The sequence below is a fragment of the Chrysochloris asiatica genome, unplaced genomic scaffold (genome assembly GCF_000296735.1).
Source record: "Chrysochloris asiatica unplaced genomic scaffold, ChrAsi1.0 scaffold00011, whole genome shotgun sequence".
In the NCBI taxonomy this organism is placed as follows: Eukaryota; Metazoa; Chordata; class Mammalia; order Afrosoricida; family Chrysochloridae; genus Chrysochloris; species Chrysochloris asiatica.
Window position 1 is genome coordinate 13,991,844 of NW_006408529.1, and position 23,124 is coordinate 14,014,967.

A 23,124-nucleotide genomic window follows, 5' to 3' on the forward strand; every position below is an offset into this window, starting at 1 on the left:
GTAACAAAAAAAGGGGAGTGGTTAATCTTACAGTCCAGAAACAGAGGACCCTAGGACCATCAAGAGAGGAATGCACAAGCAGAATGTGGGACCTTATCCAGAGAAGCAGCAGCCCCAGAGATGGAGGCAGAGATGGGGGCATGGAGATGGGGAGCGGCTGAGGACTCTAGACTCATGGACTAGGAAGAGAAGGACTAAGAGCTGGTGGCCAGGAGCAGGCTTGCAGAATGTGCCCTTTGGAGATGTAAATTATTATATATGCCTGAGTGGTTTTTTTGTTTGTTTGTTTGGTTGGTTTTTAAAAAAGCTAAAGTGGATAGAGAGAAATACTGTTAACTGATGGTACATGGAGGGAATTATATTCAATGTAATAAAACAAGGTATATGATTTGTTGAATGTAAAACTGATAATATGCCCTGTAAACTTTCACTCAATCCACAATGAAAACCTTAAAAAAAAAAAAAAAAAAAAGAACATATATAAAACCAACAGCCAACACCACTCAATGGTGAGAAACTAAAGCCATTCCCCTTGAAAATAAGAAGTAGACAAGGCTGTCCTTCATCACCACTCCTATTCAATATTTTGCTGGAAATCTTAACCAGAGCTACATGGCAAGAAAGGCATCCAAATTGACAAAGAAGAAGAAAAACCTATCTATTTACAGATACAATCCTATAGTTAGAAAATCCTAAAACTCAGAACTCATTGACAAGATAGTAAAGTGGCAGGATACAAGATCAACAAACAAAAATTAGCTAAATTTCCTACCAGCTGTTCCGCGGGAGAAAGATGAGGCATTCTAGGCATTCTGCTCCCGTAAAGATTTACAGCCTTGGAAACCCTGTACAGGGTCGCTATGGGTCGGAACCGACTCGATGGCACTTAATAACAACAACAATAAAGAGAGCTCTGAAAAGGAAATCAGGAAAACAATATCATTTAAAATAGCCACCCAAAAGATAAAATTGTTATTGTTGTTATTAAGGGCTGTCAAGCTGATTCCAACTTATAGCAAGCCTGTGTAGGGTTTCTGAGTCTGTAAATCTTTGCTGGAGCAGAAAAACCTCATCTTTCTCCCTGGAAACAGGTAGTAGGCTCGAACTGCCAATTTTGTGGTTAGCAGTCCAGTGATTACCTACAGAGCCACAACTTTCCCCAAAGATAAAATACTTGGGAATAAATCTAACCAGAGAAACAAAAGACCTATAGAAAGAAAACTACAAAACCAAAGAGACCTACAGAAATGGAGGAATAGACCATACTTGTCAATACAAAGACTTAATAGTCAAAATGTCAATACTACCCAGAGCAATCTATAAATATAATGCAGTCCCAATCCAGATTCCAACACCAGTCTTTAAAAAAATGGAAAAACTAACCACTAACTCTATATGGAAAGGAAAGAGACCCCAGATAATCAAAGCATTATTTAAAAAGAACTAAGTAGGAGGCCTCTCACTTCCTGATCTCAAAAGCTACTACATAGCCACAGTAGTCAAAACAGTCTGGTACTGGTACAACAAAAGGCACCCAGATCAATGGAATAGAACTGAGAACCCAGAAGTAAAGCCATCTACCTATGGTCAGTTGATCTTTGACAAAGGGCCAAATGCATTAAATAGTCTTTTCGATAAGTGGCAGTCTTTTCCTGGCAAAGCAGGAAATCCATTTCTAGAGAAAGACCCATATCTCATACTGTAAACAAAAATGAACTCAATGTGGATTAAAGACCTAAATATACAGCTTAGAACTATAAAGATCATCAATGAAAAAAATAGGGACAAACCTAGTGGCTCTGATATATGGCATAGATATACTATCAAACATAAATGAAAACACACAAATAGAGGACAAAACGGATGACTGGGACCTCCTCAAAATTAGAAACTTTTGTGCATCAAAGGAGTTCACCAAAAGAGTGAAAAGAGAACCCACAGACTGGGAAAAATGTCTGGCAATGACACAGCAAGCAAAGAACTACTCTCTAAAACTTATAGAACACTTCAACCCCTCACCAAGAAGACTAATAATTCAGTTAAAAAATGAGCAGAGGATGTGAACAGACATTCAGGTGGCCAACAAACTATGAAGAAATAAATGCTCATGATCATTAGCCATTGAAGGGTTACAAATCAAAACAATGAGACACCAGTTTACTGCAGCATAAATACTGAAGTTAAAAGACAACAAGCAGAAAACAACAAATGCTGGTAAGGATGTGGAGAGACTGGACCCTCTTACACTGGTGGGACTGTAAAGTGGTGCAACCACTATGAAAAATGGTATGGTGCTTTCTTTAAAAAGCTGGAAACAGAAATACTGTGTATGATCAAGTAATCCCTCTTCTTGGTATATAACCTCAAGAAACACCCATATTCATTGCAGCACTATTCACAGTAGCAAAAAGACGTGGGCAGTCTAAATGCTCTCAACAGAAGAATAGTTAAACTTTGGTACATATATGCAATGGAATACTAAACACCTCACAACACAGATGAACCTGGAGGACACTATGCTGAGTGAAATTAATCAGTCACAAAAGGGAAAATACTGTATGAGACCATGGTTATAAAAAGTTAAGAAAAGGTTTTTTTTTTTTTGATAAAAGAAACATTCTATGATAGTTATGCAGCGGAGAGGGAAAATTTTTCATGGGTTAGAGGATAGGCAAATGTTAACATGGGTGACCAGGCAACATACAATAAGAAGTAGGTTAGCAGAGGAAAGATGAAGGTAAGGGAAGCACAGGAAGGCCTGTTAGAATTGCAGCGAGTAAAGGTAAATGCTGTTAACTGACGGTACATGGAGGGGATTTCAATCACTGTAATAAAGCAAAGTATATGATTTGTTGAATGTAAAACTGATGATCCGCTCTGTAAATCTTCACTCAATTCACATTGTTGTTGTTGTTGTTAAGTACCGTGGAGTCAGTTCCAACTCATAGTGACCCTGCACAGGGTTTCCGAGGCTGTAAATCTTTATGGGAGCAGAACACCTCATCTTTCTCCAGTGGAACCGCTGGTAGTTTTGAACTGCTGACCTTGAGGTTGGCAGCCCGACTCGTATCCACTACCGCTACCAGAGCTCCTCAATTCATATAAAAAGTTTTTAAAAAGCAAATTAAGCTTACAGAGGAGGAAACACACAGACAGTCATAACAGTCAGTAGTTCCTTGGCTATCTCCTCTTTCCACTGATCTCTTTGCTCCTACCCCATTTTTGTATCTGGCTCTTAAATAATAATAATAAAAAGTTAAATAAAAAAAGAAGCAATTATCATTCATTCATATGGAAAAAGTTTTGAGTGCTGTCAGACACAAAATATAATCAAATCATACCAAAGAACACATAGAACCTAAAACAACAGTAACTTATAATAGAGTTCTGGTGTGGTGCTGATAAGCACTTGACTGCAAGGTTTGAACCACAAGGTGGGCGGTTCAAACTCACCAGTCACTACCTTGGTCGCTATGCGTCGGAACCGACTAGACGGACTTAACCTAGTGTTTACAGTTCAAACTTTTGCCACTTGATGATGAGATGCGGAGTATAATTACCAAGGAATGAGTTTGTCGATGCTACTCTAGCTGCTTGTGGTGTATGCTGCCTCTTTAACAGTCCACTGCACAACAAACACTTAATACTATTGTTTTTTTTCTGTAAAAGTGAAAATCTTCTTTGGATTTCTTTTGGTAATGGAAAACAGGTACTAATGTAGGACTTTTCATAAAAGTGGCATAATAAAGCAAACTTTCAAAAAGCAGGGTATATGTGTAGTTAAAAAAGAGTGAAGTGAATATATTTCCTCTCTACCACTCTTCCTTTTTCACTTATTAAATAGGAAAATCACTGCACAATAAATTAAGAGTAGCATTTGACAGGCATTGCACCAAGCTTTATCTCAAGCTTCTAGGAAGGTAAAATGTCAAAGGTTCAGTTTACCCATGGCCTACTCCAGAATCCTATTAGGTTACTGTTAATTTATTGATTACTTCTTAACTGATAAACAGTTTAAGGTAAGATTTGTTAAGTGCTGATGAGTCAGTTTCCACTCACCACACTCCCCTTAAAGTAAGATGTAGTTGTTAAGTACCATCCAGTTGGTTCCAACTCATAGTGACCCTGTATAGGGTTTCTGAGCAGCGGCTGGTGGGTTTGAACTGCTGACCTTGTGGTTCACAGTCCATTGCTGGTCCTGTTGTTAAATGCCATTGAGTCGGTTCCAACCCATAGTGACCCTGTGTAGGGTTTCTGAGGAGCGGCTGGTGAGCTTGAACTGCCAACCTTGTGGTTTAAAACGACTTTGCAGTCTAGCGCATTAATCCACAGCACCACACCAGGACTCCTAGCACACTAAAATAAAGGATTATTTATATACGAGGATCAGAAGTCCTGATAGTGTCTTGTGTTAAGCATTGGGCGGCTAACCAAAATGTCAGCAATTTGAACCCACTAGCCACTCTAAGGGAAAAAAATGAGACAGTCTGCGTCTATAAAGATTTACAGATTTGGAAACTCTATAGAGTAGCTCTACTCTGTCCTATATGGTAGCTTTGAGTCAGAATCCACTTGACAGACAGTGGGTTTGGTTTTGGGACAAAAATACAATGGTTTGACACCTATCCCTCTAATATACTAATGGACCTAGGTATTACTGTATTTGTATTAGGTTGTTAAGTACTGTTGTGTGGGTTCAGATATATAGCCACCCTATATAGGGTTTCTTAGGAGCAGTTGGTGCATTTGAACTACCAACCTTGTGGTTCACAGGCCAGTGCTGGTCCTACAGTACCATACTAGGAGTTAAACAAGTTATATCTATTTTATCAACTATTATGAGCCCTAATGGTGCAGAGGGCTAAGTGTTGGACTGCTAACCAAAGGTTGGTGGTTCAAACCTACCAGTCACTCTACAAAAGAAAAATGAGTCAGTCTTCTTCCATACTGATTTACAGTTCTGGAAAACCTATGGAGTAGCTCTACTCTGTCCTACAGGGTCATTGAATCAGGATTGACTCAAAGGCAATGGGTGGTTTTTTATAAATAATTTTTTAATTTTGGACATTTTAAGGTTCACCTGAAAAATTACTTCCTAATTTCAACTTTGAACATATTTTTAAAAAATCTCTTCTCCATAAATTTAAACCCTTTCCTTGGCTTTTAGGAAGCATAATTGCATAATTCAAACTCCTTCAATACAGTGACCTAGTTTCCCCCTCTTGATGTTATAAATGGCTCATGTAACTATGGTAACCATCCAGGGAAAACTGAGTGTTTTTTTGGTCAGCAATATGCAAAATATACCATGTGTTATTTTTTCTCTCAGGGATAACCGAAGTAATATGTGTTTGTTTTTCTTTTTGGTTATAGGGATATATTATTTAGAATTTTGTCTCAACTACAATCCCAGTCATTTGGAGTCCCTTCATTATATTGTTTTAGGATAATCTTTTGCTGGTAGCCATCCAATATGCTGAATAATATTACAACCCAAGTAGTAGGACTGACTGTATATACCAAACTTAAATTTGTCCTCTCCACCACATAAAATACGCAGATAGCTTTCTAATATTCCACCTAGGAAACTTGGTATTTTCTTAACTTGGTCCTTTGGACTTAGCAAATGTGTTTCCTTAAAGCAAAACAACAGCTAAAACAGTATTACATCTCAGTTGGAGTTTCGGTGGCACTATAGGATAATCATTGGACTAGTTACCAGATCAGTAGTTCAAACCCACCAGCTGCTCCTTGGAAACCCTATATAGGGTTAGTATGAGTCAGAACCTACTCCACAGCACTTAACAACAAGGTACAGCAAATAGGAGTCCAAGTGGAACAGTAGGCAAAGCACTTGGAAGCTAACCAAAAGGTTGCTGGTTGAAATCCAATAGCTGTTCCACAGGACAAAGATGTGGCTGTATGCTCTGGTAAAGATTTACAACTTTGGAAATCCTATAGGAAGTTCTAGTCTGTGCTATGTGGTCACTATGAGTCAAAATCAACTTGGCAGTGGGTTTAGGTATACTGAAAAAAGCGTTGGTGTTGCAATGGGTAAGTGCTTGGCTACTAAATGAAGGTTGCAGTTTGAAATGCACCAGCTACTCCAGGGGGAAAAGGACATTGTAATCCACGCCATTAAAGATTCCAGCCTAGGAAACCCTACACTGATCTTTAATAAATTAGTTTATCTTTAATAAGAGAATATCCTGTGATTAATTTTCTTGAATTCACCCATATTTTAAAACTGCTTTTCAACCATCCAATATTTTTCTTAGAAACACATTCCTATCGGCTTCACTGAATTATGTAGGGAATAAACTGCCTTGGCACTTTAAGATAAGCACCAGACTGGTAACTGCAAGGTGGGAAGTTCAAACCCACTACCTACTCCTTGGAAGCCCTACACAGAGTCACTATTAGTCAGAACTAACTTAGAAGGTATTTAACAACAACAACAGGCTTAGAAAAGACCTTATCAGCAAAATGAAAGAGTGGAACTTATCTGGATCCTCTTGGTCTAAATGGCATAAAAAAACATAAATGAGACGTGGAGTAATCGGAATTGTCTGGATATTAAATAACATAATTTTTTAGATGAGAGTATATGTTGTTGAAGTACCATCAACTCAGTTCTGACTCACAGTGACCCCATACAGGATTTCCAAGCAATGGTTGGTGAGTTTGAACTGTCAACCTTATGGTTAGCAGTCCAGTGCTTATCATACAGCACCACACCAGATTATATAGGGGATCTTTTTTTTTTTTTTTTTAAAAGATAATTGTTCTCTCTGGTCTGTTCTTATTTAATGTATTTATAAATAATAATTCAGCAACTCAAACAGGCCCTGTATAGGGTTTCAGAGGAGCAGCTGGTGAGTTTGAACTATCTACCCTGTGGTTGAGTACTTATCCTACAGTGCCACACCAGGATTTCTATGGAAGTGTTTGTTGTTGTTAAGTGTCATTGAGTCAGAAGTATGGAAGGTTATAAATAAATATTGACTATTCATATATTTGAAGCTGGGTAAATAGTGTATCAGGATTCATTATACTATCATTTCTACTTTTGTGTGTGTTTTAAACATTCCATAGAAAAGTTTTTAAATCAATATTTTTAAAGGATTTCAAATTCTATTAACTTGAGTCAAGTAGTAGCTGCATTTTCTCAGATGCTATCAGAGTAATTATTTTAGGTATCCTTCAGCAGTACTTACTTACTGATGAAGATCAAATACTTACTGAGGAAGATCAAAGACCACAGCCCTTCAGTATAGGTGACACCTCAATGTAAAGAAAACAAAAATCCTCACCACTGGACCAATACATAACATCAAGATAAATGAAGAAAAGACTGAAGTTGTCAAAGACTTCATTTTGCTAGGATCTACCATCAACAATCATTGAAGCAGCAGTCAAGAAATCAATCAACGTATTGCATTAGGTAAATCTGCTGCACAAGGCCTCTTTAAAGTGTTGAAGAGTAAAGATGTCAGTTTGAAGACTAAGGTGTACTGACCCAAGCCACAGCATTTTCAATAACCTCATATGCATTTTAAAGTTGGACAGTGAATAAGGAAGACCATAGAAGAATTGATGTACTTGAATTATGGTGCTGGAGGAGAATATTGAAAGTGCCATGGACTGCCAAAAGAGCAAACAAATCTGTGTTGGAGAAGTACAGTCAGAATGCTCCTTAGAAGCCAGGATGGCCAGGCTTTGTATCTCATACTTTGGACATATTTTCAGAGTCTCCGTAGAAGGACATCAAGCTTGGTTAAGTGGAAGGCCAGCAAAAAAGAGTTAGACTCCAAACAAGATGGATTGGCACAGTAGCAACAGCAATGGGCTTAAGTATAGCAACGATTGTGAGACTGGTGCAGGACTAGGCAGTGTTTCTTTCTGTTGTGCATAAATTTTCTATAAGTTGTATGGCACCAACTGTATGGCACCTAACAACAGTATTACTTACTAGTTTTTTTTTTTCAGCGTTTGACGGTGTTCTCCCTTCTCACATTATAAGTGCGGTGGGTCTGATTTAGGTCATATCAGTTAGGTTTGAAAGCATAAACCAATGTTTCAGTTTGGTTCAGAGTCATTCAGTCATGGTCAATGAAGCAAAATTGGAACAGAACTAAAGTTTTAAATTTTGGGTGAAGTAGAAAGAGAAATTAAACAGGAAAAATTATGGGTCAAAGCCCTGGAATGGAAGACTTGGAAGAGGCTTAATGAGGCCATTCAGAGGTGTGAGATTTGATTATTACCAAAATTGTGGAGGGACACATGTTCAAAACAGCATGGTCAGCAGATTTTTGAGCAGGGTATCAGTGTTTCCAACTCTGCCATTCAAGAGCTTTAGTTGTTAGGCAACATGAACACTGCCCTTGGTTTCTAAGAGGAAGACAAAGTATCCAGCAGGGTATCGGCTCATATTTTTCCTGTTCTGGTTTACCTACATTTTACAAATTTTTGGTTGCATTCCACTTTCACTTTGTAGGCCATGACTGAACCAGAAAGAACCCGTCCGAAGCCCTGGCATAAACCTAACCAGAAGAACCTCTTATAGCTTAAGAGTCACAGAGGTCAAAGTCTGAAAAGTTAAATGTAATTTTCTTAAGCTTCTAATCAGAGGATCTGTTTTTTATTATTGCTGTTAGGTGTTGTCAAGTAGATTTCAACTCACAGTGACATCACATATAACAGAAGGAAGTATTGCTCAGTCTGTGCCACGCTCACAATCATTGCTATATTTGAACCCATTGTTAGAGCTGCTGTGACAATTCAGTTTGTAGAGGGGAAGGTCTTCCTCTTGTTCACAGCATCTCTATCAAGCCCGACTTCACTCTCTAGGGATTAGTCTCACCTGATAACATGTTCAAAGTAAGCAAGGTGAAGTCTCGCCATCCTTGCTTCTAGGGAGCATTCTGGCTGAACTTCTAAGACAGATTTGTTTGCTCTATTTTTTATTTTATAGTGGAAAAAAAAAATACAACAAAGAACAAATAAACTGTCTCTATACTTTATTGATAGTATTAAATACTACTAATGACCTTCTAAGGAGCTCTGGTAGTGTAGTGGTTACGAATCAGGCTGCAAACCACAAGGTCAGCAGTTCAAAACTACCAGCTGTTACGCGGGAGAAAGATGAGGCTTTCTGCTCCCCATAAAGATTTACAGCCTCGGAAACCCTGTGCAGGGTCACTACGACTCGGAACCGACTCCACGGTACTTAACAACAATGACCTTCTATGTGGCACAGAATAGAGAACTTTCAAAGTTTGTACTTAGTTGAGAGTAAGAAAACCTATTCTGAAGAGGCTTAAAATTTCTAGTTAAATGACTACTGATAATCAAAAAGGTCCTAATACATAATTGTCAGTTTGTCGTAATGGGCCTGTAATGTTGGAAGCTATGCTAACAGTATTTTAAGTACCAGCAGGATCAACTATGGTGGACAGGTTTCAGCAAAGCTTCCAGATAAAGACATTCTAGGAAAAAGGAGAGGTGGACTACTTCTGAATGATTAGACCCTGAAAACATTACAAACAACAGAACATTGTTAGATACAGTACCAGAAGATGAGCCCCTCAGGTTGGAAGGCACTCAAATTATGACAGGGGAAGAACTGCCTCTTCAAAGTAGACTTGACCTTAATGACATGAACGAAGCAAAGCTTTAGGAGCCTTCATTTGTAGATGTGGCACAACTCAAAGTGAGCTGCCAACATCATGAATAATCACAGCATAGAAAGTAAAGTATGCATTTAGGAATATTGAAGGACATCAAAAATGAATCACTATACATAAAGGTCAATATCCTATGCATTAGTGAGCTGAAATGGACTGGTATCGGCCATTCTGAATCGGACAACCATATGGTTTACTATGCTGGGAAATGACAAATTAAAGAGGAATGGTGCCACATTCATCATCAAAAAAATTTCAAGGATTATCATGAAGATTATAATGCTGTTTGTGACAAGTTAACATCCATATGTCTATAAGGAAGACCCATTAACACCACTATTCCTCAAATTTATGCACTAACACTAAAGCCAGTGATAATGAAATTGAAGAATTCTAACAATTTCTTCAGGCTGAAATCAATCAAACATGTAATCAAGATGTACTGATAATTACTGGTAATTGGAATGCAAATTAAGTTTGGAAACAAAGAGGAAGGATCAGCAGTCGAAAAATATGGCCTTAATGACAGAAATCATGCTGGAGATCACTTAAAAGAATTTTGTAAAACCAACGACTTATTAATTGCAAATACATTTTTTAAATAGCATAAAAATTACTATACAAATAAACCTCACCAAAGGAAATACACAGAAATCAAACTGACTACATCTGTGGGAAGACACGGTAGAAAAACTCCAATTGTGAGCTAAAACAAGGCTGGGGCAGACTGTAAAACAGACCATAACTTGCTCATGTGCACATTCAGGCTGAAGGTGAAGAAACTGAAAACAAGTCCATGAGAACTAAAATATGATCCTGAACATATTCCACCTATATTTCGAGATTATTTCAAGAACAGATTTGATGCCTTAGACACTAATGACTGAAGACCAGAAGATTTGTGGGATGACATCAGAACATGATACAGGAAGAGAGAAAATGTCATTAAGAAGATAAGAAAGAAAGAAAAGACCAAAATGAATGTCAGTAGAACTGTCTGAACTGACTCAATGGCATTTAACAATAACATGGGCAAAATACTGAATGATGAAGAAAGCATCAAAAGAAGATGGAAGGAATACACAGTCACTGTAAGAAATAGAAATGGTCAATGTTCAACCATTTCAAGGGGTAGTATATGATTAAAGGTCAATGGTACTGCTGGAATTAGTTCAATGTGCACTGAAGGCACTGGCAAAGAACAAGGCTCTGGGAATTGATGGAATACAAATGAAATCTTTTAACAAACTGATGCAGCATGAGAGGCACTCACTCATCTATGCCAAGAAATCTGGCCAACTGACTGGAAGAGATCCGTATTTTTGGTCATTTCAAAGAGAGGTGGCCCAATAGAATGCAGAAATCATCGCACAATATATTAATGTCACGTGCAAGTAAAATTTTGCTAGAGATAGTTCATAAACAGCTGCAACAGTACATTGACAGGGAATTGCCAGAGGTCCAAGTAGGATTCAAACAAGGATGTGGAATCAGTAATAGCATTGCTGACATCAGATGGATTTTGGTTGAAAGTAGAGATTACCAGAAAGATGTTTTATTGATTATGCAAAGACTTTCAACTGTTGGCATCATGACAAGTTATGGACAACACTGCTGAGAATGGGTATTCTGGAACACTTAATTGTGCTCATGTGGAAACTGTACATAGAACAAGAGGTAGTCATTTTAACAGAACAAGAAAACACTGAAGGGTTTAAAATCAGCAAAGGTGTGTGTGTCAGCATTATATTATTTCACCATTCTTATTCTATCTGTTGTTGTTATGTGCCATGGAGTTGGTTCTGACTCATAGTGACCCTGTACAGGGTTTCCGAGGCTATAAATCTTTACGGGAGCAGAAAGCCTCCTCTTTCTCTCACGGAACAGCTGGTAGTTTTGAACTGCTGACCTTAAGGTTCACAGCCCGATTCGTAACCACTATGCTACCAGAGCTCCTTATATTTGTATGCCGAGCAAATAATCCAAGAAGCTGGTATCAGGATTGGAGGAAAAGTCATTAACAACCTGTGGTATGCAGATGACACAACCTTGCTTGCTGAAAGTGAAGAGGGCTTAAAATACTTACTGATGAAGATCAAAGACCACAGCCTCCAGTGTAGGTTGCACTTCAGTGTAAAGAAAACAAAAATCCTCACAACTGGACCAATAAATAACATTGTGATATATGGAGAAAAGATTGAAGTTGTGAAAGAATTCATTTTGCTTGGATCCACTATCAACACTCATGGAAGCAGCAATTACATTAGTCAAATCTGCTGTAAAAGACCTCTTTAAAGTGTTGAACAGCAAAGATATCAATATCAGTTTGAGGACAAAGATTCACCTGATACAAGCCATGGTGTTTTCAGTTGTCTCATAAAATGTTAAAGTTAGACAATGAATAAGAAGACCATAAGAATAGATGCATTTGAGTTATGGTACTGGGGAAGCATACTGAAAAGTACCATGGACTGCCTAAGAACAAATAAATCTTTCTTGGAAGAAGTTCAGTCCTTAGAAGTGAGGATGGTGAGACTTTGTTGTATTTTGGACATGTTGCCAGGAGGGATTAGTCCCAGGAGAAGGACTCAGTAGAGGGTCAATATAAAAGAGGAAGCCCCCCAACAAGATGGACTGATACAGTAGTGGCAACATCAATGGGCTTAGGCATAGCAATTGTGAAGATGATGCAGGACTGGACACTGTTTCACTCTCTTGTACACAGGGTCACTATGAGTAGGACCTGACATGAAGGCACCTAACAACAACAACAGCAACAGCAACAACAAGGAAACCTATTCTGAAAAGTCTCAAAACGTCTTGTTAAGATGGAGCTATAGTATAAACACTGGACTGCTAACCACAAGGTTGGTGGTTCAAACCCACCAGCCACTCCTTGGAAACCCTATACAGGGTAGATATGAGTCTGAAACAACTCAACAGCACTTAACAACAAAAGAAGTAAAAAGACTTTAATAAATAACCAGGTTAGGTCTAGAGGGTATGGTGATTCCCACCCACCCCCCATTCATGTTGCTGCCTCCACACCCTCTCTCCCCACTTTTACAAATATGTGCACAAATCTTTTGAATAACCTTATACATTAATAAAGCACACAAAGCACATGTCTGAAATAACTTTCTCACACACATTACTATATCAGAATGTACAATATAGGTTTAGACAAATATGTGCTAAAAACTAAGTTTTCATTTTCTTCAACTCGTTCAACATTATGAAAATGAAAAATTAATGCTGTTCTATGTCATAGTTAACCTTCTTTTCTTTCATCTTGCTCTAGGTTCTGAAGCAAGTACTTAGGTATTCTGGATAATCGCCTTTTCTCATTGACGCTAGAGGATAAGCACTGGACTGCTCATCACAAGGCTGGTGGTTCACACCTACCAGTCGCTACTTGGAACTGATTCCACAGCACTTAACAACAAAATATCTATGTGCCATCTCTGCTACAGATCACTTCTATGAATTAAAAAAAAAATCCATAGGTCCATTCTGTATTTAACCTGAATCAACAAATAAAAGCTCTGGTAGCGTAGTGGTTACGAATCGGGCTGGGAACCGCAAGGACAGCAGTTCGAAACTACCAGCGGTTCCGCGGGAGAAAGATGAGGCATTCTGCTCCCATAAAGATTTACAGCCTCGGAAACCCTGTGCAGGGTCGCTATGAGTCGGAACCGACTCCATGGCACTTAACAACAACAACAAATAAAAAAACATCTTGCATTATTTCTATGTTCAATAAATACTAACTGAATCCAATCTGTGAAGAAATCAAAATAGTAGGGTTCAGGTGAAAACCTGCAAATCACAAGGTCGGCAATTCAAACCCACCAACTGCCTCTTGGAACCCCTATACAGGATTGCTAAGAGTTGAAACTGAAACTGACTCGAAGGCACAAAAATTTTCTTTGTTAACGCAAAGATACCACTCACAATAGGGTTTGTTTACATAAGCATTCCATTAAAATTCTCCACATATTCACTCTATAGTCGCCATTTGTTTCTAAAACACACATTACTACATATCCTTAGAGCCCATCTGTAATTAAAATTAGTTCTTCTGCTTGGCTTTTCATTGAATGCTGTATAGATATTAAAACCTGATCATCGGTCACTTATAAGGCCATTAGTATGATTCCTATCTCCATTTTCCTCCTTCCCACCACCCCCATACTAGTTAGCTCCAGGGTTGTAACTGTGCTTGAGTTGAGTCTCAGGTAAAATGAGATGGAAAAGTGATGTTTGTGCCTCTCAAACCCACCAGTAAAATCCTCGACTACGGTTCGAAACTACCAGCTGCTCCGCGGGAGAAAGATGAGGCTTTCTACTCCCGTAAAGATTTACACCCTTGGAAACCCTATACAGGGTCGCTATGGGTCGGAACCGACTCGATGGCACATAACAACAACAACAACAACAACAACAACAACGTTTAAACGTTAAGCACCCCATAAAATGTTTTTTGTTTTGTTTTTTAAGGTTGTCTGTGGGATAAACACATTTCCAGAACAGATGTAGTCTTGCATGCCTTCTTTTTAAATTAAACCTAAGACTTCCTTGAGTGAAGGAAGACCAAACACGCACCGCACCTCGGCGCCAGAAGCCCTCCAGGGTCTTAAGAAGAGCAGAAGCATACTAGAGGACAAGAGGAAGATTTTAAAAAGCGTGTGGAAAAAAGAGAACGCAAGGGGCGCAGAGGGGCACCGCCTACCTCCCGGATTAGAACCCGGGTGCTCCGTGAGCCGACAGACGACAGTAAGAGGAACGGAGACCAAACTGAGTATTGAAGGGACCAGTGGTAGCCGCGGGAAAACAGTCGCAGCGCATGCCGGGAGCCATGCCCCACAGCACGGTGGGTCGCGTAGTCTCCTCAGGCTACCCTCCAGGTTGTAGCCGAGAGCGACCGCCTACAACTCCTTTTAGGGCTCGATCCACCTGATGGGGAGACAGTCGGTAACACCGGGTCGGGTGAGGTGGGCCAGGCTTCCATCTCCCTGTACGAACGACGGAAGGGAGAAGTCAACTACCTCCCATTCCATCAGGTTCCATTCAGACATTGAGCGAAGAGGCGAGCTTGACAGTACTTCTCCTTTAAGTGGGGGCAGGACGCAGCCTGCCGTTTGGCCGTCCTCCTCACCCTCCCCCTCGATCCAAGAGTTGACAGACCAATCACCTGAGTGCCAGTGGGAAGGCGGGAGAATGCGAACCCTTCTGTAAAGCGGTAGGGGCGGGTCCCGGTCCATATTAGGAATGAGTCTTGCGCAGGCGCAGAGGCGGCTGCGGGTAGAGGGGCGGGGACAGTCCAGCGAGAGACTCTCCGACAGGCACCGAGGGTGATTGGGGGAAAAGCGGGCAGCGAGGGGCTTGTCATGGAGATCATAACTACTAGACCGTGTTGGTAGCATCTGGGGACTCAAAGGGGGACAGGAAGTATCAACGCCCGAGACTCTGGCGCTAGCTCCGCTGGGGGGATCCCCGCTGCTCTATTCCTGGGGCAAGAGGGGAGAAAGGAGGGAGCATTGATCTCGCCCCGCCCCTGGGCTTGTTACCGCGGGGGCGGGGAGCGAGGGCTTCTTTTGGGGGGAGTGGAGATCGGGGGCTCGGCTTTGCCCTCTTAAGCGACTGCCGGTGTCCCCGCGGTGCCGGGCTGGTGAGCGGAGGATCCGCGGCGGCTGTCGCTGTTGCATGTGTGGCTGCTGGATGCGGAGGCGGCGGCGGCGGCGGCGGCGAGGAGTAGCAGCGGCGGCAGGATGTTAGGGCAGCAGCAGCAGCAACTGTACTCGTCGGCCGCACTCCTGACGGGGGAGCGGAGCCGACTCGTCACCTGCTACGTGCAGGACTACCTCGAGTGTGTGGAGTCGCTGCCCCACGACATGCAGAGGAACGTGTCTGTTCTGCGAGAGCTGGACAACAAATATCAAGGTAGGGGGCCGCGGGGCTGCCGGTGCGGGTCCTTCTTACCGGGAAAGCTGGCCGCCGAGCGTGATCGCTCGGAGCCTACCCCGGGAAGTGCCACTTTCCCTTTTTCCTGTGACAGTCTCTGCAAGTGCACAGTTGGGGTCTTGTGTTTGGGAAGGGGAACACGGACTTGAGACCGGTTTGTGGCCCTCTCTTCCCCTATTGCGATCGGCGTGGACTTCTGAAGGGTCTCTAGGGTGGGGGTGGAGGCCTCTCGTCAGCCCCCGCTGCAGACCTAGCGGCTGCAGCTGTTGGAAAAGGGAATCAGCCATTTTAAGCAGCAAGCATTTGTCCCGGCTCTTGGTTGCCCCGTGCCGCAGACTCGCCTGCCCCAGGGGGGGAGTGTGCAGCCAAGCGCGGGGCTGTGCGGAGGGAGCGGTCGGCTACGGGCAGACTAGTTAGTGTCCATGGCCTGGCTCTCCTCAGCACCCCCTGTCCCCGACCCCCACCTCCGGAGAGCAGATGCAGTGGAACGTGCTGGGGGGAGGGGAGGGGGCAAGGGAGGGCCGCGAAGGCGGACTCTAGGGAAGTCAGTCCTTCCACTCCTCAGCTCCCGACTCCGGGATTGAGGAGTCAGTTCCCAGATCTCGCCCCAGGGAAAGTTTTGGGCCGCAGCCTTTTCCAGAGTCCTAGGCTGTACGGTTAAAAGGGGAGGGGTACTCCTCAGGAAAAGGACTAGGGGTGTGTGTCTCTGTATGTGAGTTGTGTGCGCGGGTGGGAGGCAAAGAGGGCCTCCTTCTCTCTGTAGGCGGAGCTTGCGGTAGTGACGTGTTGTGGGAGGGGTTTGGGCGCGCGCGCTCCCGCTGGCCACGAAAATGGCTGGTCACTGGAAGTCTAGGACGGAGCTATCTGGTTGGAAGGGGTGGAGGCGTCCGTCCCCCTATCTGCCGGAGTAAATTCATTGTTGGATTTTAGAACATGTTTGTGTGGTTTCTCGACTCTGCTTACCCATCACTAAATCGAGACCGACACAACTGCTGGAGGAACCGTCGCAGACCCTACTACCGTGTATGTCCGTGCCATGCGTCACTTCCTGGCTCTAGGAGGAAATGGGTTGGTTGACTGGGTAACCGCCTGGCGTCCCTTCACCCCTTGGTTTCTCCTTCAACAAGTTTAAGTGGTGAGGCGAAAACACCATTCTGATCAGATCCGAAAAGCTAGGACAAGGAATCAACCTTTCTTAGACAGTATCGTTTTTCAGCCACTACTCTTGGACCTGTCACCTGCTACTAGAAGAGAAGTTTAAATGTGGAGCTGTAGTGCGGCTAATTTAGCACAGATCTAAGAAGAGACGTTTCACATAATGGAATAACAGCCTAGATAACTTCTAGGACCCATTCTGAGTTTTCCTATTTAGTCGCTGAAGGAGCCCACTTCTGGGGTGACATTTTCAGGCCTGTGGCATGCATTTAGGTTTCTCTGTAAGCACTGTAATACTGGTAATGCTGTGGGTTAATGCATTGGACTGTAAGGTCGGCGGTTCAAGCTCACCAACCGCTCCTTGGATACCCTGTGCAGGGTCGCTGTGTGCCAGAAATCGACTTCACGGCACTTAACAATAAGCACTGGACTGCAAGGTCGGTTTGAACCATAAGGTCAGCAGTCCAAACTCATCAGCCACTCCTCGGAAACCCTATACTGGGTCGTTATGAATCTGAACCGACCGGACAGCACTTAGCAACAACAACATATGGATATGCGTAGTCATAGTGTTGCCCTGTAAGGATAAGCACTGGACTGCTAACCGCAAGGTCGGCAGTTCAAACCCACCAGCAATACCTCGGAAATCAGTGTGCCTTGGAGTGGTGGTGGTGGTGTGCGGTGGAGTCGGTTCCGACTCATAGCGACTCCTGTACAAGGTTTCCGAGCTGTAAATCTATACCGGAGCAGAAAACCTCATCTTTCTCCCGCGGAACAGCTGGTAGTTCCGAGCTGTGGTTCACAGCCCGATTCTTAACCACTACGCTACCTTTCGGAAACCATATACAGGATTGCTAAGAGTCCTAACCAAGTCAATAAAACTCAACAACACAAGAACACAGGAATATGCAGGGTCGCTGTGAGTTTCCTACTAGAAAGTATTTAACACAATGAAAAGCTATTAATCCATTTACTACTGTCTTCTAAACTCATTTGGTTGATTGGACTGATCTCGGTTGGGAATTAGTGCTGCCTGTTTATTATGTGCCAGTTGCTGCCCCAGGTCCAGAACATTATCTCGTTTACTATTCACAGTAGCCCTATGAAGTAGAATTTACTTTCATGATAAGCTTGATTTACAAGGAATTTAAGAAACTTGCCCAATTAATGAGTTGGGAATAATTAACTTCAAAGCATGATTCCTTCAGGTGCATATTCTTGTTTTAAAATGGTGTAAACGTTTTTTTTTTAATGATTAAAAACTCTCTACCAATGTAATTTCTACAGACTGAGAACATGCGTAAATGGTAACCTGGAAATGATACTTACATACTTTCAGAATTGTGGATTTAACAATTTTAGTTTTTCACATAACTGATCATGCTGGAGTCCTGGTTTAGTGCCGTAGGATAAACACTGGACTGTTGATCGTGTAAGGTTGGTGCTTCAACCCCACCAGCTGCTCCTCAGAAATCCTATACTACAGGATCTCCGTAAGTTGAACCAACTAGACAACACTTAACATTCACTCCGAAAATTGTAAAGCTCGCAAGAGTTTGTTGTTGTTACGTCCGTTGAATCGTTTTTGACTTATGTTGTTGTTAAGTGCTGTCGAGTTGGTCCCGACTCATAGAGACCCTGTATAGGGTTTCTGAAGAGCGGCTGGGTGAGTTTGCACCGCCAACCTTGCCGAACTGACTCATAGCCATCCTGTTTAGGGTTTTCCAGGAGTGACTGGTGAGTTTGAATCACCAACCTTGGGGTTCAAAACGACCTTGCAGTTTAGTACTTACCCTATAGTGCCACAAAGCCACATGTTTGTCTTCACAAAAGTTAAAGTTATTTGTTTTTTCATTTGAAGTTGAAGAGGAAAACTTTTAATTTGTCAACAGAGTAATCTGCCATCTTGGCCATTCAGAATTGTCATAAATAGGCTATGGTGACATGAGAAATAGACTTTACAAGATTGAGAGATTATAATAATCTTGGCTCTATTAATTGTACAAGTAATTTCAAAATCAACAAACAATTGCTATTAAGAGCAGTATAAAAACTCACTACGCACATGTTTACTAAGCTCAACTTTCACAGGCTTAGGTCTATTGAGTTTATAGACTTTTGTGTTCTTGGTTCAGATTTCTTATATTTGTTATTTGCTAGTTAAGTATTTTCTGGTTTTTGTATCTAAAACAGCAATATTTTGTGATGTGAGCTATATTAACAAATTTACCTCCCATCTCCTTGAGACTCAAGAAATTATTGAAGAACCATTAAAATGGAGAAATAAAGAAGAAAACAATTTCACAACCGAATGAAGTATTCAGAGTATGGCTTTAGGCCTGGTGTGGCGCTGTAGGATAAGTACTGAACTGCTAACCACAACAACATTGCTATTAAAGAATTTCCTTTGCTCCAATATTTTCATTCGTATTATCCTAGGGAGATAACAGCTTTTGAACTATAATTTTATTTGTGGTATCAAGTGTCTTCAATGTGGTTTAGTAGAAAGTACATAAAATTTGGAGTTAGGCACACTGATCTGGCAGAGTTCAAAGTCAGGGGTTTTTGCTTTTTTATTTCAGTTTTTTTCCCATGTGGAAGTAATAACTAACTTTCTCAAGGGTTTACTGTGGAGATTAGAGAAATAAGAAAATCTGTACCACATGGGGGAGGAGGGCATCAGTGTCAGTTTCTGTTTCCTATCTTCCACTACATAACTAAGATCTTAAAGTAAAAATTTTTGTGTCATGTAGTATCAGTGTGCTGGTATATCTTTTAATTTGCTTCTAACTCTTGATTGGTAAATATGAAATACTTGAAATAAGGTTTTTTACCTATTTTTTAAAATCTTCAAATTTTGGGTGTTGAGGGAGAAAATATGTAGTTAGTTTTTTTCTAGAGGGAAATTAGGTTCTTAAAAAATCCACTTAGATGCCTCACTGAGCAAATCGGATGACTGTGAACTTTCTTCAGAAATAGGATATACATTGAGGTTGCTGTTAGTTGTCATCAAGTTGGTGTCAACTCAGAGTGACTCCATGTGACAGAGTGGAAAGGTCCCATAGGGTTTTCTTGGCTGTAATTTTTACAGAAGCAGTTTACCAGATCTTTCTTCTGCAGAGCCACTGGTAGATTTGAACCATCAACTTTTTGGTTAACAGCCAAGTATTTAACTGTTGTGTGGCCAGGCTTGAGTACCCTAAAATCTGGTGATACTTTGTTGTGTGTTCCAGTTTAAACAGTTAATAATCAAGTATGATTCTCCTGTAGTTTTCAGGAGAAATCAAGTCATGAGAGTTGGTTTGAATATTTGCTCTGCCACCTCTATGTATGTATATAACTTGTCAAACATTCCTGCTCTTATCTTTTGAGTAAAAAATAATATTGGAATATGTAGCTGTGGTGTGCTGTGTGGTAAAATGAGTTAATTTTTGATTCTCCACTTTTCAGTTAGAATGAACTCTTTCAGATAGCATTATATCTCTAAGTGTAAGACATAGGACAGATTTGAACAAAACACAAATTTTTGACACCATCTGAAACTTTATTTTCAGATTTTTCTAGAATCACCTTTAGTGATCAGACATATTTTTCTCGATTTAAGTAAGTGTCCTGAATGTTATACAAATACCTACGTCAGCAATTTAGACAGCTTAGAAGCAGCTATTGAGTTCTCTACAAAGGCAGACTTCGTTCATTGCTGACTGTATTGTAATTTTATTAGTGGCTTTGCTAGTGATGCCCAACCCTGACCTGCTCTGGAAATGGTTTGATTACCAGAATTTCCCATGTAATACTGAACTGGTTACTGAACTGGTAACTGCATGGTTAGCAATTCAAACCCACCAGCTGCTATCAGAAACAGTATACACAGTCACTATGAATCAGGACCAACTTGATGGCAAACAATAACAATTTAAAAATAAAATGAAAAGTTATTAAAACTAATGATGGGAAGCTAAGAGTTGCTTATGTCTGCTTTGTTTAAGCTGTTGCGAGAGGGAGGATATGATAAGAAAATGAAGGAGTAGAATATCTCGAGTCATGTGGCAAGCCATTGATTGAAGTGTAAATCTTATAAACACAGTTGGACAGCAATCTTTAGTTTAGCTATAGGATCTTTCCAAGTTTTACAGCTGTGAAAATGTATATAAGAGTAATTTTGAGGTTCATATTAAGTATAGGCAATATGGCACTAAGTAAACTCTAAATTGGCCTATTGTTCCTGCCTGTGTGAAATACTTCTGGTGATTAATTAGGCACATGTTTGAATATAGATTAATGGGTGTTAGAGTTTTGTTTTCTTTCTTTTTATTAGTTTATTTAAAAATATATTTTCATCTTGGATAACATGGTCTTTGCATAGTAAATAATGTTTTTGGTGTATACATACTATAGAGAAGTATGGTTTTAAGATTTGAGTTCTAACTTACCAATTCTGTGAAAAATATCATGGAAAATGTCATGTTGACACATGGTAACTCTCTGCTTTTTTCTTTTCCTTTTTAAAGAAACATTAAAAGAAATTGATGATGTCTATGAAAGATATAAAAAAGAAGACGATTTAAACCAGAAAAAACGCCTACAGCAGCATCTCCAGAGAGCATTAATCAATAGTCAAGAACTGGGAGATGAAAAAATTCAGATTGTCACACAAATGCTAGAGTTGGTGGAGAATCGAGCAAGACAAATGGAGCTGCATTCACAGTGTTTCCAAGATCCTGCTGAAAGTGAAAGAACCTCAGATAAAGCAAAAATGGATTCCATACAACCAGAAAGATCTTCGAGAAGACCCCGCAGACAGAGAACCAGTGAAAGCCGTGATTTATGCCACATGACAAATGGGATTGAAGACTGTGATGATCAGCCACCTAAAGAAAAGAAATCTAAATCAGCCAAGAAAAAGAAACGTTCCAAGGCCAAGCAGGAAAGGGAAGCTTCACCTGTTGAGTTTGCAATAGATCCCAATGAACCTACATACTGTTTATGTAACCAAGTGTCTTATGGGGAAATGATAGGATGTGACAATGAACAGTGTCCAATTGAATGGTTTCACTTTTCATGTGTTTCACTTACCTATAAACCAAAGGGGAAATGGTATTGCCCGAAGTGCAGGGGAGATAATGAGAAAACAATGGACAAAAGTACTGAAAAGACAAAAAAGGATAGAAGATCGAGGTAGTAAAGGCCATCCACATTTTAAAGGGTTATTTGTCTTTTATATAGTTCGTTTACTTTCAGAAAATGTTTTAGGGTAAATGCATAAGACTATGCAATAATTTTTAATCATTAGTATTAATGGTGTATTAAAAGTTGTTGTACTTTGTCTGTGACCTTAATTTTCTGCACTGAATTACCAAATACTTTAAACCAGGTAGTCTTCAGATCACCTGATGAAAGGAACAGGGACTAGGGAGAGGGTGGTATGGATATTCTAAAAACTTCACAAGCTGTGCTTATTTCATTTTCACTTAAAACCACAATGTTAATTTTTGGGCAAACACTAAGATTTTGCTAGCATTCTAGTTCTACATATTTATAAAAATCTTGATAGAGTTGGATTTCTCTGTAAGCATCAAATTATCTTGGGTAACTTAAAATATGAACACTATCCCATTCAGAGCTTCTTTCTCCCTTGCCCCATTTATACATTTACGCATCTCTAGTCTTCTAGGAATGAGAAACTAGAGATAAGAATAATTTGGGATTCCATGTGGAATAATGTGCTCTTATTAGAGTATTTGCTGCTGTATTTTCCTTAGTAGCATTTTGATACACTGTCAGTAGCCCATTTGTAAAGGCCTTGCTGCAACATCATAGATACGTTTAATTGCTTAATAAAGGAAATTGCTTTTTTGTTTTGATTTAATTGCGACAGTTAAGATTAGAATACCAAAAATACTGCCATTTGCAAAATTTGAATTATGCAGTATCATGGTTCAAGGTCGAGCATCTTATTTAATAATTTTTTCCATGTACTCCACTGTTGGGCTACTAAGCCACAGTCCTATCAGTGGAAAAAGGGCACATATTAGTCTTTAAATACTGCCTTTATGTCAAACAATTGTTTTAAATAGTTTTGCTAGCGGTGATAGTTCATTTCTGTTCCAATCAGTGATTATACATTATTTTATAAATGTATTTATATATGTTGTTGTTGTTGTTAAGTGCCGTCGAGTCGGGTCCGACCCATAGCGACGCTGTACAGGGTTTCCGAGGGTGTAAATCCTTACGGGAGCAGAAAGCCTCATCTTTCTCCCGCGGAGCAGCTGGTAGTTTCGAACCGCTGACCTTAAGGTTCGCAGCCCGATTCGTACTT

At 40.6% G+C, this 23,124-nt stretch overlaps 1 protein-coding gene and 1 pseudogene across 1 annotated transcript; both read left to right on the forward strand.

Annotated features, from left to right (window-relative positions):
• LOC102834352 overlaps nt 1–14,600 on the forward strand; it is a 24,171-nt pseudogene extending 9,571 nt beyond the window's left edge.
• An 857-nt stretch (nt 14,601–15,457) lies between these two features.
• Nucleotides 15,458–22,080, forward strand: ING2 (inhibitor of growth family, member 2). The gene is made up of 2 exons (XM_006834424.1): nt 15,458–15,629; nt 21,317–22,080. The coding sequence occupies exons 1-2, from the start codon at nt 15,458–15,460 to the stop codon at nt 21,985–21,987; spliced, it is 843 nt and encodes a 280-aa protein (XP_006834487.1). The 3' UTR covers nt 21,988–22,080.
• Nucleotides 22,081–23,124: the final 1,044 nt, after the last annotated feature.